The sequence below is a fragment of the Lichenostomus cassidix genome, chromosome 1Aa (genome assembly GCF_008360975.1).
Source record: "Lichenostomus cassidix isolate B80296 chromosome 1Aa, HeHo_3.0, whole genome shotgun sequence".
Lineage (NCBI taxonomy): Eukaryota > Metazoa > Chordata > Aves > Passeriformes > Meliphagidae > Lichenostomus > Lichenostomus cassidix.
The window spans coordinates 27,380,573-27,399,798 of record NC_139480.1 but is presented as its reverse complement, the minus strand read 5'-3'; the positions used below and the strand labels follow the sequence as shown (position 1 = coordinate 27,399,798).

The 19,226-nt window shown below is 35.6% G+C and overlaps 1 protein-coding gene across 18 annotated transcripts in view; it reads right to left on the bottom strand.

The window, feature by feature from the left end:
* Nucleotides 1-269: 269 nt before the first annotated feature.
* The window catches only part of NRCAM (neuronal cell adhesion molecule), a 99,258-nt gene continuing 80,301 nt past the window's right edge, over nucleotides 270-19,226 (bottom strand). For 13 of the 18 annotated variants that reach the window (XM_085043294.1, XM_085043217.1, XM_085043263.1 and 10 more), the window contains 3 exons: nucleotides 15,921-16,052; nucleotides 13,175-13,253; nucleotides 7,506-11,391 (listed from right to left, as the gene is read on the bottom strand). In XM_085043294.1, the coding sequence (XP_084899420.1) occupies nucleotides 9,552-11,391; nucleotides 13,175-13,253; nucleotides 15,921-16,052 (2,051 nt within the window). In that variant the 3' untranslated portion in view covers nucleotides 7,506-9,551. Of the gene's footprint in view, nucleotides 3,577-4,143; nucleotides 4,156-7,505; nucleotides 11,392-13,174; nucleotides 13,254-15,920; nucleotides 16,053-19,226 lie in introns of those variants that run through there. The other 5 variants (XM_085043319.1, XM_085043328.1, XM_085043345.1 and 2 more) reach the window with 2 other exon arrangements.

Below are 19,226 nucleotides of genomic sequence, written 5' to 3'. Positions count from 1 at the left end.
AGGAAATTGTATTTTCCTAGGAACAATGTGAAAATAGATTACAAGAAAAATGACCATTGGAGTATCCTCTTTAATTCCCTCAGGATTTATACAATCACTTCAGTGAGAATAAAACCAAAAGCAAAGGTATATCTCTGAAAGGAAAATGTAGCAACTATACGTATTAGTACACTTTGGGGAACATGCACAAATAACGTATGTATGTCTCCAAAAATTGTTACTGTATGAAATCTTTCTTCCCAACTAAGCCTAGGGAACTCAGAACCTCCTTTTCTGAAAATATTCTTTAATTGAAACAGAAACAGCTGTATTCAGTATCTTCCAGACAATTTACATTGCTGCAAAAATCAACGGATACCTGTACAAAAACCAAGGCAGCTGATACCTGAAGACAGAGTGAAGATGTATGAAGACAGAAGTGCCAGAACTGAGACTGTGCAGATGACAGGAGCTGAAATATCCAGGAGTCTCCAGTTACACATGCAAAGGCTGACAGAATGCCTTCGGATTCAGTGATAAGATCTTTCATGCATCACATCCAAACATCAACTTTCGGATGCATCTCCTGAAGCACCTGCATCTCTTGGAATCCATGGCTCTCTTGCAGTCTTCTATGTAGAACAGCTGCCCTCCTGCCCAGTCTGTTTCCATTCATACACAGAATAGACAAGATATGAAAAGAGCATTGCAATGGATTTTGTGTACTGTAAAAGATGATATCTAAAAATTCCTCACTTCACATACCATTTAAAAACAGATCCCATAAATTTGTATGTCAGATAATTCCTTTAGGACACAAAATCCTTATTTGGATCCTATCTGAGGGCTCTTAATTTCAAATCAACATTCTTACTTTTTCTTACTCACTCTTGCAGGTATGGAACATGACTGTTTCAGTTTTTATCTTTTCAGTAATATGACTAAATAAATAATAAAAACATCCATGGAAGTAAAATGCAAATAGTGGATTTCAATGGGAAATGGTCAGACAAATTTACATTTTTTCAAATGGTAGCATGTGAAGGTCTGCAACTTTCTGTAAACAATTTGGTGGCAGTAATGGAAGTTCTGTAACATCGTGGCAACAACTTCTGCCAGAGTTGCTTCATGCTGTTTTTCCACATTGAATTCTTAATTACAGGATGAATCTGATGTGATTTTTACTGCTAGTGTAAACAGAAGAAACAGGGAAATTTTAAAACCACATTTATTTTTAATACAAAATCTGTTGCACTATTACAGAAGTGAGCCTGTATGTTTACCCCCACATGCACAGATAATTCAGCATCTACAATTAATTAAATAAGAGTAAAATTATATTTCTCTTTTACCAAAACCATTGGCAAATCCTGTTAAGAAATGTTCTCTTTGTGCTTTGAAATCAATGTTCATATAATTCATTTCTTATTTCGGTTCCTGTTAAGAAAACTGATCAATGGAAAGCTCAAAGGTGCAAAAGAAGCTTATTACAGCTGGCTTACATTTGGGATTACTTCAGTTGTGCTTTACCTACAATATATACATGAAAGCTGCAAGGTGTCCTATGAGCTAATGTAGTGCACTGGCAAAAGCTCTGAATGGTTCAGTTGGAATCTGCAGTAAATGAGCAGAACAGTTCACTATTTTGTTTTCACAGCCAAAAAAAAAAGAAAAATTCAGTAGATGCTTTAAAATACCATGCACACCATTGGCTATAGTACTTCTTACACAGTACAACATAAGCTTTCTTGGTTTATTTGTCTCTAACACCTAGAAGCATATAGCATCTACGCTTTAAGTGTATTTACAAATTCAACAAAATATCTACATATAAAAAGCTTACTTAAAATTAAACTTGATGCAAGTTATGAAAAACCAATTTATTGGCAAATGAAACTGAGCATTCCTTCAACCATAGGTTGTTATAAAAAATTTATATTTGGAGGTAAACCTTTGATTGATATAGTATGTGAGAAAATAATTTTTTAACCAATAAGGGTAATCCTTTACCAATAAACCGTATTAGCACTTGTCAGGTTGAATGCTGAGGTTCCGAGTGGTAACCCCCACACTGCTTCAGGCTGGAGATAATCACAAAGCTGCCACACTGATCAGGCTGGGACACAGAGGGAAATGTGCTCTCGCCAATGGAGTCAGGTGGTTTGGGTTTTTAATGATTTATTTTACAAGAGCTTATACCTTGCTGTGTTAGTAAATAATTTAATGCTGGTTGTGTTTTGGGGTTTGTGTTTGTTTGTTTGTTTTCATTTTTAAGTATTCTAAGGCCATGAAAACATGTTGTGCTGTAACTGTATGGAAAGCATTTATTTTATTTTTAAAGGGAAAAAAATCATACTCTTCTTTATGTAATTTTAAATATTTTAAACTTTCAATTTTGAGCACGACAGTTTCATAACACTTCTTTTTCTTCACATTTTTCCTTTATTTGGCAACAACAGTAGTCTGCTAATCACAGTTTACTGCACCAACTGATTTAGTAGTACAGCGCATTATGGAATGCATATTGTATAAAGGCACTGAATGTACTTTGCCCTATGTTTTCTGGAATATTTTCTCTCATTTTTAAAGTTTTTCTTTCATTGACTGTACAAATTCCAAAATGCATTGCAATGCGTATATTTTACGCCCTAAAATCAATTCAATGTGTTTTGGTGTAAAAATAGAACACGGTACTGCTGTAATACTTGATAGATTAAAAAGGCTATAAAGTAATAGGAGCAAAGAGCAGATAATAGGGTCTCATTAAGCATCAGCAAATGCAAGTGTCATACTTAAATCATTTAGCAATTATATACTGTACATACTGTTCCTAACTGTCTTGCAAAAAGACATATGATAGCTAGACATTAAGTCACCAATTTCACAACAATGTCCACAAAGACATTGAAGTTCTATATAATACTACTATAACACTCTGACAATGAGAACGGAATTCATATCCAGGGGTTCAGCTGAGGACTGCATAACAAATTGTAAAACCATGTTTTTATAGTGTACACAAGATTATCTGTGAATTGTGTAGGGTTTTTTTTCCATGCATTATACTGTATTTTCAAGAGGAAACAAAATTACAAGTTGATGTTATTGTTTGTGTCAGTTCCTTTTAAAAAAAAGTAAAAATACCCAAGTTTTGCCCAAAATTTGAATTTTCTCTTTTGATTAATACTAACGTACCACTTACTGTGTCATTATGCTGTGTAATGGTATTGACCTGCATATTCTCATAGCATTAACATCTGGTGGTGAGGAGCTCCGTTACTTGTGTGTTCATCGTATGAGAAGGAGGATGTACAAGTGCTTTAAACAAACTGAAGATACAAGGGGAACAAGTTCTGTGGTTACACAAATGAATTCATGGCATTTACAGGAGAAGGAGCCTCAGAGCTTTCATTTCCTTCTGCAGGTTCTTTCTCTTTTTTACCACTATATTGTCCAATAAAGGAGCCATCCTCATTGAACTGACCATTTACACCTTCTCCATAGTCAACTAAACTATCATCACTGTCTTCTTTTTTCACAGTTCTGTCTGAAGGTGTCCGGCTTCCTTTTTTTAGAGGTTTATGGTCCTCTGCATCACTGGAGACACAAACAAACAAACATGGAATTAACTGATGTATTATTTATTAAGACAAAACCAGCCGTGCATGCAGAGTTTATGAAAAGCATGTGTGCAGTCCTATAATCCTTTAGTAAACCCACATCACATTGTAGACATAAATCAATATGATGTGGTTCACATGAAAACATGGTGTAAGAATGGTTTAAACAGAGAATGTCTTCAGTGGAGGGAAGGGGAGTCGTGATTTTTTTTTTTTTTTTTTCCCATCGTGCATGACTTTTCAATGATAAGACCTGGGCCCTTGGCTTGGAAGCCATTTAGATGAAACTGCAAGCATTAAGAAGTGGATTTGTCAAGTTATAAAAAAATAATTTGTTTGTTCTCCAAAGTAACAAGCTTATGATGTGCCGTGAAGTTAGTCTGTTAAACTTCTTAATTTCTTTGACTCCTTGAACATGAATGAAGAATGAATTTGGTTAAATGAAATATACTGATTTTCTTTACTAGTATAAAGAAAATAAAAGTGCTGCATTTCAAATAATTTGTTATATAATGCAGGCCAGACTTGCAATTTTCAACCTTACCTTTCAAGAGACCTACATATTCCATTAAAAGGGTGCAGAAGAAACAAATGAAAATAGCCTAAGAAGAAAAGCAAAGTCCATATCCTGATAGTGATCAGTATTTTATCAATAAGTTGCTCTTAAAATTGCAACAATATTTACTGTATTACAGGTAAAGCAACCACTTAGCTTACAGTAGCTAGAACTGAGGAGCTGAGTGCATGCTTATTCTTATTAATTTCTTATCAGATCCATCTCCCTACCCTACTCCATGACTGATAACGTTCTGGAGGAAAACAGAAAAAGGAAAGGAAAGAAAGGCTGGTAGGACAGAGCTCTGTAGCAAACTACTGTGGTCTTTCCCTTGTCAGTGCAAAAGCTGCAGCACCATCAGCATCCTCAAATAAATTTGCAGCTGTGGTAGACATATTTAATGAAATAGATGTAGTTGGGCTCTTTTCAGAATCCTTTACACTGCACTTCAGTTTCAAGATGAAGATTTCAGCAGCAGCTCCAAAGCATTTTGAATTAAAACCCACTATTGCCAGCTGCACTTTTGGGTGCAATTATTTACCTTGTCTTAAGCAGAACATGTGACTTTATTTGCATATAGGGTACAAAAAAAAGAAGTGGTTTGGTGTTTTTATTCAGACTCACAGCTTATGGGAAATATAAAGAAACATATTTAAAATATAAGTGAAACAAAATTTCATTTTACCATTTCCAGAATACTAGGCTGAATATATACTCAGCAAATTATTTTAACCCTCGACTTCCTAAAACCAAATGTCTTAGTTTTTCAAACAATGCAGTCTTTTTCCTAACTAATACTTTTGAACAGCCAGAGAAACCACACACACACACACATATATATAAATATATATCTATATATATATCTATATATATTATAAATCCTATGTAATATATATATATATATATATTACATAGGATTTATAAGGCCACACAGATCATATAGTTAGCCAACAAAAGCCCTGTTGAGAAACTACTGCTAGAAAATGGTTACACCCATTTTCCATGAAGCTTTCTCCTCGTCTCATCACCTTTTTGTTGTTTTGGAAGACACTAAGTTATCACATTCTAAAAGAAGAATGCCTCTATTATGCATATACTTACAGAAAAAGCATACCAGAGATTTTATCATTCTGCATACACACCAGAAAAAAAGTGGTAGGAATATCTCTGTTATTTATATGTAAGAAAATCTTCATGCTCAAAGCACACAAAATCAAAACCTCCGGATGTGACTGTATCAGGCTTGACGGTTTAGTTATTGCTATGTACAAGGCACACGGATAAATGTCTATCACTGATCTGTGCTCACTCATGCTGCAAATATACAGGCCAGTAACATTAAAAGACTGTACTCCAAAATTTCAAGAACCCAGCAGCAAAGTGAAAATGTTTGTAATACTGTGAACACAAGCAGATTATAGAGTTATTACAGAAGAGAATTCATTTTGGAAGGACACTCTATTTAAAAGTTTGAAGACAGAATTAAGTATTTAATACTCATACACAATGTAGTTTCTCCAATGCCCCATCAGCAGGTATTGAGAGTCATTAAAACAAGCTGTACAAGTTAAATGAAGACCAGGCCCTCCCTCTGAAATTGTAGCCAATCCTTCCCCCAGGGAAGATCTGTTTGCTGGGTAAGACTGTTCAGGACAGAACACTGGCATATGGTTTGTTGTTTAATTTTAGGTGAATAACTTCATAATTCATTACCCTATAATACACAGAAATGAAAATAAATTAAAAATGCATTGTATCATATTCCAATTGGTAATGAATCTCTGTGCAAATATTCCAAAGTATGAGCCTAGACAGTGTAATTCATTATGTTGGAATATACATAAATAAATAATACACCATTACTGTATTAAAAATATCACTATTTTTGTGTTTAAGCCAATAAAAACCTTGATTTTCCTTTATAATTTAGATAAATCTGAGTATGGGAACTTCTGCTTTGGGTTGCTCTTATGGTTTTCTTATTTAGATTTTTGCAAACAAAGTTTATGTATAAGACAATCAATGAAGAAATAATTACACAGCTGGTTGCATTGTAGATATGATTTTTCCATATTTTTGACAGGATGTGTATTCTACCATCTCTATAATTAAAAGTAAACAAAACTGCAAATTTACCCTGGAGTGTATCTGCACAGAGGTGGGCACTTGTGTGAGAGCACAGTCACAGCAGATGCAAAAATGAAATCTGAACCTGGGGATTCCTTCACTTGCTGCACTATATAAGTCTAGAGAGTGACTCTGCTAGGACTCTGGCAGTGGAAAAACAAATGGGATTATCCAAGGTGTTTTCCACTCCTGGTTCAGAAAAAGAGAATTTATGCCATGCTACCATTTATTCTTTATCAAACTGGATTATGTCTCTTCTCTTAGATGAACACAACGTTTTGGGTGGAAGAGAGGGAAATTGAGGAAGAAAGAGGAAAATACCAAACAAACAGGAAAAGAAGAAAAAAGTGAACACAATGTTTTGGACAGCACTTTTCCTGTCCTGGGGGTTCAAAACAAAGAAGGGGCTCTGGTGCTCTGGGGAAATGAATGTATTATCTGTGTGTTGCCAAGAAGAAAACTGCAAAAGCTGCTGAATTGCATTATGCATATGGGTGCCCAAAGAGCTATAGAACACTTTAGGCTGTAGAATATATAAAATTATATTGCAAATACATGTTAAAGTCATAAATTTTGATACTGTACCCACAGGATTTGCCAACTGTTCTTACAATTGTTCATCAAACTGTTCCAAAATGCAATCCGGAAAAATTATAGTTTCTTTCACTTTCTGTCTGTGGTTTTGCTTGCTGACTTTTATACTTACCTAGTGTAATACTGTGATATAAAAAATAAAGTGCAAATTGGGTTGACTAAAATTACAGAGGGAAATGAAGGAACTTTTTGAGAAGTGTCATTTATGCAGTGCATATAATTAGTAGTCAGAAAACAATACTGGAAGGGAACCAAACATGAGATGAGAATGGGTATGAATTCTTTATTTAGAGCCATGGAAGTTAAGTGTAGTCATACTTTTACTATTTTTTGCTGTATAAATAAATTCCATACTAGCATATTTATAAGGATGAAAAATTTCTCATCAAAAACTCATATGTACCAATCATTTTGATAAGTGCTCATATGTACCACATACATTTCTTGCCCTTTCAGTAAGAAGAGTATTTAATATTAAAGCATACTCTAAAAGCATGATTTAAATATTATTAATTAATGATTTCTATTATATGAATATATGTTTCTTTCTCTTCTTAGTTTAATGAAACACTTATAAAACTTGAATCTAATTATTAAGAGATGTAAGAAGTATGAAGGTAACAATAACATAAATGCAAAGTACAAATTCATTTGTTTAAAAAAGTAATTCCATTTCACAAACTCATCAGTTATTGAAAGAAATATGTACCTTGAAATCTCCTTTCTTCTTTCAACTTTTCAATTTTTCTTCCTTAGATATGGGTACATGCAGCAACCAGTCAGAATGGGGAAGACACTTTTATGATGCCTCTGCAGTCCAGCAGGCAACTAGTTCCCAACTAAACTTTGCCACATTCATGGACATGCAAAAAGACTCAATATATGGTTAGCAATGTACCACTTTTTCTTATAACACAACTGTCAGATGAAAGGCAACATGAAAAAAGGCGGTAAAGCATTCTGGACTATGAGACACAGAAAGTGGGTGCAGAAGATGAAAACTGTTGGCAGTACATTCCTTTGACTCAGGTCAATAGCCCAGGAACGTTTAAGTAAAAGCAATCAGATAAAGCCACAGAAGCACCTTCCACTATGGCTTCCCTGCACACTCCAGGAGAATCTGTCCCTATACGTAACAGGTTTCTGCTCACACTCACAAGTCATTAGGACTGTGCAGGTGACAAATACTTTCCCTACAAAATTATGCACTTCAAGCCATTTTACTATTTGTTATTTAGCTAAGACTTAAGCACACCTATATTAGTCTTCTGAGTAATTTTTCTTTATCATCTCTGTAATACTCAATATTCAATCCTGGCAGAAGCTGGAAAAACAGGGTGATTAAGTTCTGACTTTAAATAACAATGTGTTGAAAAACTTCTTGTTAATCACAGAAGTATTCAAAAATTAAAACAAGAATTGTCAAAGAAAGTACATGTGTAAATTGGAATACAGTAAAACCACTGCCAAATCCAGCTGGAGTATTCAGTTCTTCAGGCAGTCTATTGAGATAATTTCTTGTGCTGGAAGGGTCAAAGCTTAGAATTACAGTGCTGAGGCACAAATCATGGCTAGGTCCCTGTGGAAACACACCTAAGCTGCAAGTTAAGTAACTACAAGAGAAAAAAACACTGTTGTAATTACAAATTATATTCTCGTTGTTAATCAACCCAGAACAAGAAAGAAGAATAATATATTACCTAGCAATCCCAGAACTCCCTGCCAAAGTCTCTCATAGCATATCCAAGAATTTCTACAAAAAAAATACTATGCGTCAAAATGTTGAAAAGAGGCAAAATAATTCAAGAAAATGTGCAAATATCGTGTGTTACCACACTAGCAAACCTACTACTGTTGTTGCCTTGTCCTGTTTAACTTCCTAAGAACATTCTGCAGATTGCTGGACTTTCATCTTTTCCTTGTAGTTGTTTGCTTCCAGTCTTCCTACCCATAAACCCATGACTCTGTAGCTGTTATAACTTCTTAATTTCTCTTGCTTTAGGGACTGGGAGGCAAATTTAGGTTGATTTATACACCTATTCTGACCAGAACATACATCTGTGGTACTTATTCTGTTTCTTGCAGATTTTTGGCGTAGACAATGACTGTCCACAGTTTACTATCTCAGTCTTCTAAGATTCAGAAAACCACCAAGAATGCAGTACAGATTGCTACAGAGGCACTGTTTTCCCTTATTATGTGAAAGTGAAGAAATCCATCCAGTCACAGCAACATAGTGTACACAATCATTTCATGGTTCCTGAAACACCCGCATTTCCTAAAGCATTATTCCCTTCACTAGATCAATATGACAGAAAAATCTGATGTTGTCTGATCCCACAGACCAGCCAGCTTTCCCACAGAAAGTATTCTCTTAATTGAAGTTGAGGAGTGCAAAACTTCAAACAAATCCAGTCCATCCCAGGACCACTGGGAAGCCTAGAAATGAAATGTGAAAAAACCCTCCCCTAAAATTAAGAGCTATGATTTCTCTAGAATATCTTAATTAGTCATTAAGACTAATTAACTACTATTTAAGTAACTTGATAATTTAAATCTTATTTTGAAACACCTGATTTTCTAAGCACTGGGTTTATTTGTCCAGAAACACTGAAGCATTTCCAAGTCTTTCACTCTTCTCAGTTCCTGAGAAACCAGGAAGCAAGTCTATGTTCTCAGAAAGTTCCTCTTGATGGTCTGGTATCTCTCTGAAAGTGAGATGTCTTCTCATGCTTGGCATGAAATGATTGTGAGACCTTATACTTTCCCTTCCCTCCTTTGAACTTTGGAGGAGAACGCAAGGAGCTCAGACACTTGTGAGGAGAACAGGAAGAGCTTCCAACAGAGCTCTTTTTTTTCATCTGGCGTAAGGAGTGTTTGTGTTCTGAGAAATCCTTCATGATCTGGACCAAGGATTCACCAAATAGCTTGCCTCCAGTGTATGGTAAAGACAGCAGTTTACATTTCAGATCTAGCAGTGAGCTCCAAGGACGCAACCACAGAGCTCTCCAGGCTACAGTGAGGCATGCCACGTTTTTAACAGTGAGTCTAAGAGAATCCTCAGCTGCATCATGGATAAAATTAGCTGCAATGTTACACAGCCTGCGTTTCCTCTGCATGGCACCAGATGGGGCCCATTTCTTTTTGAATCTGGCTCTTTCTTCCTCCAACCATATTAGTAATGCTTTAGAAACATAAGTGCAGTAGATAGACACTCCAAGCTGGGCTGTAACTAGCTTGAAAGATCTTTTAATTGCTTCTTCAACCTTTCTGTCAGTAGGATCTTTAGGGCGAGCATCCATATTATCAGGCACTGGCAGTACAGAATCACCAGTAAGCAGTGCTCTGTCTACCTCAGGCAATGTCCCCCACAGAGCAGCTTTATCCACTGGAAAAGGATAGAGCTTACGTAGGACTGCTGGGACTTCATGCTTGGCCTCAGGATTACCCCAAATCCTGCAGACAAGATCTTCCACAGCTGAATGGATAGGAAGTGCATTATCTACCTTGCCTTCTTCAGAGGGGATAAGCAGTTCTTCTGAAGCACATTCAGATTTTGAAGATTTCAGCATTAACACCCTCTTTATGTGTTTGAACAGGTAATTCTGATTCTCCATGTCAAATTTACGCAGAGGATCTGGTCCTTCTTGATCTTCTGTAGGGAACTCAGATGCTGCCTCTCCATCTTCAGGGGCTGATTCAACCTCCAAGGCCTTGTTAGCCTCAGGTTTCTCCCTCCCAGAAGCCATTTGATCTTTTAAGCTGTCCATATGATCAGACTCAGAAGTCTGGGAACTGCTCCCAGATGCTTCTAAAGGAACCACTGGAACTTCTGCAATTGGTACCCTGGGATGCTTTACTGAGTGGGACCTAGCCTGTGCCACAGATGTTATGCTTTGTCTGGCTGCTGTCAAAGCATCCTTTAAGACAGTAGCCAGCTCAGGCAAGATTACGGATTTCATTAGTGAATTCTTTTCAGATTCAGAGAAGCAAGTAGTAGTAGAAGGTCTTACCTTCCTGTGGCAGGAGCTCTGAGTGTCTTCTGAATCTGAGCTGCAGTCTGGGGTCTGGCTGCACCAGTGCTGGAGAGAATGATGCTGCCTTGCCAGTGAGCCACCAATTGAGTTGCAGCTGAGGGGTTGCTGGAAAGGGGATGGCTGTCCTGCCTGAGAATCTGAGCCCTCCTCCGACCCCATTATCTGTTGCTCAGAAGCATGATGTCTAGAGCCATGCCTGTACCTCCATTCATCTGATCTCTTTTCCTCTCGGCAAAGGGAAGCAGAGACAGAACTAACCCTGGTGAGCTCTGAAGACTGCCTAGCCCTCCTCCTGGTGTAGGAGGCCTCTGATCTGGTGCTGGAGTATTGATCCCCTGACCTTCTGAAGAAGTTGGATCTGTCAGATCTCACAGACTTTGCTTTGGTAAAGACAGGGTCTGCTTCAGGAGAATTGGCACAGCTACCTTTTCTTTTCTTTTCCTTGTCCAGTTTCTTTCCTGTCCAAGCAGACATGGACCTGAAGTGATGAAAAAAGTTCAAAATACTCGAATTCCTAGACCTTTAAAAATTACATTTTTTTTCAAAGGAAACCCTATATCCTTTTTCCTCAAAGAAGCACCACATCATGTGAGGCAGACAAACTGGGAACTGAGTGACTGCAGTGATGCTGGGCTGCAGAGAGGGAGGCAAGGTATCTTCTGTAATCTGACTGGTTGCTGCTGCTGCCCTGTCTCTAAGGAAAAAAGAGGAAAGCCCAATATATACTAATTACACAGAAATACATTTTAGAAAGGAGTTTTTGCAGGGTACATAGAATGAACTCTTTCATGTAAACAAGTCCGAAAGCTTGGCATGCATCTGCCTATATTCACCAGACATGAGTGGATAAATGCATTATAAAATAATTTTAAAGAGCCCTAGATCATTCTTTAGATTATCTCAAGCCACTTAAATATGGAGACATAAATTCAAATCTTGCTACAGGTCACACATGAAAGCAGACTTGAATACTTATTCCAGGCCTGAGAAAACAAGTATTGAGGTCATATCATTTGTACAATTCTGTACAAATGTCAGTTTCTGCTGCTGGAAGTTCCAAGTATCAAAAACCAGTGGAGCAATAAAAGAGTATGTAAACTAGACTTCCCAGGAAATCTTATACAGTACTTTTTATACTCTGCTTCCAAAGATTGCTTCACACTTCCCTTTTTATCAGTTTCATTCAGTAAATTCATATGCACTTACAGCTGTAATAAAGTACTATTCTGAACTCATTAACCTAAGAACAGAGTATATTGTTTTTAATCAAGGAAGAATAAACAGAAACTGCTCTTTAGCATTCAGAACTGTACATCTAGTCCTGTCAAATCATGATGTACATTTCCCTTCTATGAAGAAACTATGGCAAAGGACATCCTTCTTGGAAAAACTGCTTTTTCTATGTACATTTGTAAATGTCCAATCTTCAAAATAAAAAAGGGCTTTTACAGTGCTTTTGACACAGGAATGCACTATAAGATTTATTATAATACCCATGTAAAATATAATGGTATTGACCTATTTAGAAAATAAAACCTTTATTTTTTGTACGAAACTAAAAACAAATAAACCGCTTACTTAATAAGCTATATTCATAGTTGCTGTGTGAATAGACTTGCCAAGGCATGCTTGTGGTAATGCCAAGAGATTTGGCTAGACTGCATTTACTATAAAGACAGACAGTAAGGAATAAGAGCTGTGTTGCATGCTTTGAAGCTGCTTGCTATGTATCTTGTACTGAAATACATGAAAGGGAGATTTGCTTTCTTGTAGGAGATTCCTTCACCTCTGTGTACAACATCACTTCTTTGTTATTGGATTAGATGTTAGTATTGACAGCCATTTAAAATGCATTTATTTTCCAGTCTACACCAGATTGTCTTTAGTAGGCTTCAATTAGAAATTTATTTTCAAAAACCATAAGGCTCAACATAGTGCCCTAACTGAAAGGACACTGTATCTGGCATTTGAGCTATCTGAAAGATGGCTTTGTAAATAAAGATTCCACACTTTGACTTTCAAACACATACAATTGCGTTTGAATCTGGATTTCACTTTGCATTAGCATATGGCTTATACTAAGCTTGGGTAATTTTTTTTTCTAATGGTATGGTTGAAATGCTATTTTTAGTTCTATATAACACTGGGTACAGAATCTTTGACACAGAAAAAAAGTTAGTCTTGAATTAATAAGTGTGATACTATATACAGTACATGTGTGACATGAACAGTGAACATGACAAACCACATCAGCTGCTCACCTGTATTCACCAAACGTTCCATCATCTTCCTTCATAGGCTGTATTTCTGGATCTGCATGTGCATCCTCCTTTTCCTTCACTAAAACATTTGAAATAGTAATTTTTGTCATGAAACTGCAAGACAAGAAAGTCTAAGACCTTAATTTCTCAAACTGATCACACTTGGCAGGAACGTGGTTTGAATAAAAACAATTTTCTTAAATAGAGCCTTAGGCTAATACATTTTTTCTTATGAAAAAACATCTGTTAATTAGATATAGAATTTTATTTTCATTCAAGTATAAAAGACTGTATGTCATTTTGTATTAGTAGTATGTTTTCCTTTCTTTTATTTCTAGCACTAAAGAGAAAAATTTGTTAAAAATCCTACTAAAATAACTTATTTATATTATTAATAGAGCTATTGAATAACTTAGTTATTTATATTATTAATAGAGCTATTGTTTAATCAAATTTGAATAATTTAGTTCTACTTGATGCTCTCTATTTCTTCTTTATATTCTTCTCATGCTGATTGATAAAACTGAATCAGATTCACTGTTGTTCACTGTCAGTTTGTACACTTTCTGCTTTAATTTCATGTAGGGAGACTCCAGAGATTTTCGATAGTATTTTAAGAATTATTAATACTGGAAAAAAATAGGCATTGTTTGTTAATTTGTTTTTTTCCACAGCACAATCAAACCCAATGCAGAGTCACATACACTGGAACCTAAATTTAACACAATTGTATCTCATGTAACTTCTGGGTTTAGGTTTAATCCTTGTTCACTGGTGGGAATAAATCCAGACATATAACTTGTCCCTATAAAATAATAAATGTAGCACACTGACAGAAAAACCCACCAGCACCTGAGGGGTCAGATATTTACAGATAACATACATTCCTGTAAGTTAAGATAGCTGACAGGGTAAAATAATATACTAACTTTAAGAATTATCTTTATGATTCTTCCTTTTGCCTTTTCATTTCTGTTTTTCTGGCATCTATTCAAATTTTTCCTTTGTTTAGCAGATACAGTTATATAATCCAATACACTATTTCTTGTCTTTTACTCTTGTAATTTCCACACTTAATTTGTACATCATTAATTTATATGCTGTTATTTAAGAGGATATGAATAATTCCTGACAGTATTTACTAAGTCCATAATTACAGTTACACATAATACCTTGAGATATGTCAGGTTGCTATAATTCACACTGAAGTAATTGATTACTTTCTACAAACCACAGGCAACCTTAAAATGACATGCAAAAATTACGATGAAAGAGAGTTCATAACTTCAATTGTCATAGATTTCATAACTTAGTGCTTTCCATTTGTCACTACCCGTGGAACAGTACATTTGCAATGGCATAAGAAATACAAAGTCACTGCTATAAAGACCCCTACATACTGATTCTGAAAATCTCATAAACAGTCCAGGTCCACCTTTATACATGTGTGTGTATATGCATATGTATATGTGCATTAAAAAATGTATACAACTAATAATTCTGCAGAAGCAGAGAAAAGGACAGAATATCAGGGATCCACCAAGTAATGACAACCTTAGCATCCAAGTGCCCTCTACAGTTTTACTCAAAAACTCTCTTTTACCTTCTTCTAGATCCAAGTCCTCCCTATTCTATTCAGTTTCATCACTTCATGTGTTTCAGTCTCCTGAGTCACTTTTTCTATATCCAGTGTTATCTCATTTTCTCTTTAAAAAGCCAAATATTAGGAAAAAACCCCTAAGATTATGTCCTCACCCTGTCATATAACTCTACATAACACTGTGCTCCTTAATCTTCTGTGCTTTCTTCATGGGCATAGGCAGCTGGAGCAGATACTTCTCTAGCTAATTTTTGCTGTCACCACAAATCTTTGCTCTCTCTGTAAAACAATCTAGCAGTTAGATTGGGCAGAGTATCATTCTTCTACTTAATAAGGTGATTTTCTCATAAAAATAATCTGCTGTGCTATTCCAGCAAATTTCCCTATGAAGAAGTAAAGTTCTTAGTGTTCCCTGATGCTAATTTTCAGAAGTGCACTGGTCAAAACAAGCAGGAGAAAATAAAACAAAGTATGGAATTTTATTTTGTACTTTTCTAAGTGCATCCATTTTTTTCATGCCCAAGCTAAGAGTATGAACTTCAAGAAGTTTGAGCTGACTTTAAATAAGCATTCTAGAGTCTGGATATTTATGTAATTTCCAAACCTTTGGAGTCTGTAATAGAGAAAATAATTTTTTCATGAAATCAAGATTTTACATGAAACTTAGCAACTGTGCTTCCTATTGTAGCTAGAATAGGAGAATGAAAAATCAGATTATCCTTTGCTGGTCACGTGAAGTTTGTTCATAGTCACTCATACTTCAACAGCTTCTTTGAGGGCCAATCTGGCTGTACTGTGTAAACTAGTTCTCACTATCGTTTTCAAGAGAGCTTTGGTCTGTGGAGCTACTACATAAAAAGAAATATAAGACCAGGGAAAGATATATATATACACACATATATACCCACATACACACACACAAATACATGCCTTTTATAATATGCACACCAGGAGGAATACATGTTTTGATAGAAGGCTTACATTGTGTAGTTCTACCAATGTCAAGCCCACCAAATGATAAGACTGATTTGCCATATGCACAGTGTAAATGTAAACCAGCAGAAAATGTGATTTTCCAGTAAACCTGAGATCTGTCTTAGTGGGATACCAACAGAATAATTTTACTATCCCTGTTAAATAGCATACCTGGATACTTGCCACCCTTATTCCTCCTTATGAAGCAAACAATCAGTAAAATCAAGATCAGAAGAGCAACAGCACACATGAGCCCAATGAACCATCCTTGAGTAGCGATGTCTACCTGCCGGCTTGCCATTGCTAGAGATAAAAGAAGAAAAATTATGTTTTGCTGCATTTAAATGCTATGCTAATTCAAATAAATAATAGCCAATATACTGTTCATAAAGAATAACATTCACTGTGAAAAAAGAGATAGTATTAAGAAAAACAGTGATACTGTATTTTGTGAATATTTTCATTATTTAAAATGTTTTCAAGCACATATGCATAGAACATACTTTTCAGTATACAAGAAGTTTGCTTACATTTAAGCTTAGGAACTAATCTGCAAAATCTACTCACATACTACATTGCTTTCCACAAACCTCAAAACTATTCTCAACCATTTTGCATTAATTAAACTACTGAAATGAAATTGCAAATTATAATTTACACAAACATGTCAATTGCATTCTCAAAATGAATAAAAAGCCAATACTCATTAGCTAATGCATTCCCATCAGTCTGAAATAGGGAAACACATGGGTCATTCAAGGGCCCTAACATTCAAATTCAACTAAAAATCAACAATGAAGCATCCTTTAAAACCTTATTAAGCTTCATGTTTTCTTCCTTTCCTCAAACCCATACCTCATCCTACAATTTATCATGATTGCCATGATTTAGCATTAATTAGGGCTTTACATGATGCAATCAGGAAACCTTTCCTTGGCACTGTTTATCTCCAAATGCTGACTCTAGCTGAAAGATAATATAAATAATAAGGAAACTACACAGAAAACACTTCAGGCACTAATAAGGACAGGAATTATCTATGTGATCTAGGGGCTGCATCTACTGGTCTCCAACACAGTAGGAGGATTAATCTGGTGAAGATTATTTTCTACTCCACTGTTTGGAAACACACTACAGGCAACTGGATTTAGGATTTGCTGTTGGGAGAAAGTGGGAAGGGTGAGAGGAGTTGGGGTTGCATGCTCCAGACAGAAAATACAAAATGAAGGAAGATGAACATGCATCCAAACCTATCTTTCTCATTCTGCAGCTTCTTCTCTAGACCCAAAACCCAAGAGTATGAAACTCCATGAAGTGCTGCCCAATATACAAAACTCAAGCCCATGTCTCAGTGTTATTTTCTAGTGAAGAAGGAGTCAGACAGGTAGCTTGGAAAAGCAGCTGTCAATGGTCCCATGTTCCTGAGGGATTGTATCAAAATGCAAAGTACTTCTGATGTCTGGATACAGTATCTCCAGTCCATTTCATACAGAAGATCAATGTATTCCACTTTAGAAGTATTAGGCTAAATTAACTCTTTCTTTAAATGCTTCTTTTTGGTCTTACTGGGCAAAGTCATGACTCGATTTTCATTTAAATATTCAATGAGTTAATGTGCCTGGCTACTGTGGAGATAAAATCAGGAGATTTCTCACACCTTGTTTATGTTTTCTGATATTTTAGAAACTGATGCTTATATGCACAATAATTTAAACTATTTTTGCATGAAATTCTCTATATGTTACATAAATATATAATTTATATACCTATATATTTATACTTTTTATGCCCCATGTAAATATACATAAATATATAAATATAAAAAAGTGGCAATTAAAAAAATCACAAAGGCAATCTTCCTCTGAACTACGAATCAAAATAAAAGAAAACTTTGATTTCACGTTAAGGTTAAAATTATTTTGAGTTTTGCACATCTGTGTTTATAATAAGGCATTAAATGTTATATAATGCATACTGTGACAAAACGCAAAAACACAATTCACATTCAAATGTAGTAAGAAATGGCATCAAGCCAAACTCATGCATAAAAATATGCAAGATAGATGGGAAAGAGTAAAGATGAAAACTTACTTATGCAGCTTCCTGTATTAACTACTGAATTTCCAGCAGGAAAGGGTTTCTAGATCTCTGTGCATCTTTAAAAAGGGCACATTTTCTGCCTATGCTAAGCAAATTATTTGCATCAGGCAGAAAAATCTTGCATGTTGGTGAACCACTAATGCAGGAGCCAATGCAGAGCACTGTACCGGGAAGGCCCAAAAGGATAAACCTGCACACTGAGAAGACACTCCACAGGAATGCTTGTCAAAGAAAAAATTGTTTCATATATGAGGCAAAAGCTTTGACCTGGGCTGAAGACAGTGTGACACAAGATTTTTCTGGAAGAAGATTAGGCTATACTTATAATTTCATGCTGGACCTTGAACCTTTCCATTATCAAGAAGTAGAAAGGAGTGTCTTTAAAGTCCCTTCTTCCTTAATTACTCAAGGGCATGAGTCAACATGACTGGGTAAGTACAGGAATTCTTATCTCCTGGCTCAGTATATTTTATGCAGAGAGATGCTTTTGGGAAGGTTTCCATTCAGCTTATTTTGAATTATATTATAGTCTTGATCCTTGTTTACTGCTCCTTAGGCTTTGGATGTGTATTTGCGTAAAATTTTACAAGTAGGCTTTTGTACCACTAGCTGTTTCTGACTCTGTGTTTAGCCCATGCATGTTTGCCTGGCACTGTTACTCAGCACCATATTATCAAAGCTGTCCTGCAACATGATAAACTCTTAACAGAAATGAAACAAAACAAAGCAAAAAAAAGAGATGATTTTAGAAAATGCTCACTTTTAAACTGGCATACCCATTATCTACTTTGTTGCCTGATAATTTTTATATAATGTTCAAGTGTATTTTCATATTTAAATTACTTTCTTATAACATAACATTCTGGAGTTGGTGGGGCTACTGCTATATAACTATGCACTGACCAAAATGCTTGGAATAAGCAGAAGAGGCTAAGACAAAAATAATAACAGCTGACCAAGAGCATGCTGATGGCATGGCATGTGATGGCAAAAACATATTCAGCATAACATCAAAAATCTCCAATAGGACATTTTCACTGAGTGGAAATTGGCAGGCATTGCTGATTTGCTTATGAAGAAATAGGACTGCAGTATGAACATAAGGAACTTAAACAGGCTTATTGATTCCCAGGATATATGTGTGACATCAAAATCCTCATAAAACCAGTATATGGCAGGAAAAGAGTGATTTACAAGTAGGAATGTTTTAACATTAGTATAAATAGATTATATGAGACATCAAATTGAATCTGCACTTTCTGATTATGCCAATATTTTAGCACAATAAAAAGAGACATTATTTAAATACAGCCATCTAATTATACTAATTGGAAATATAAGAAATAGGTCATCTTCAGTGCACAGCACAGAGATGGA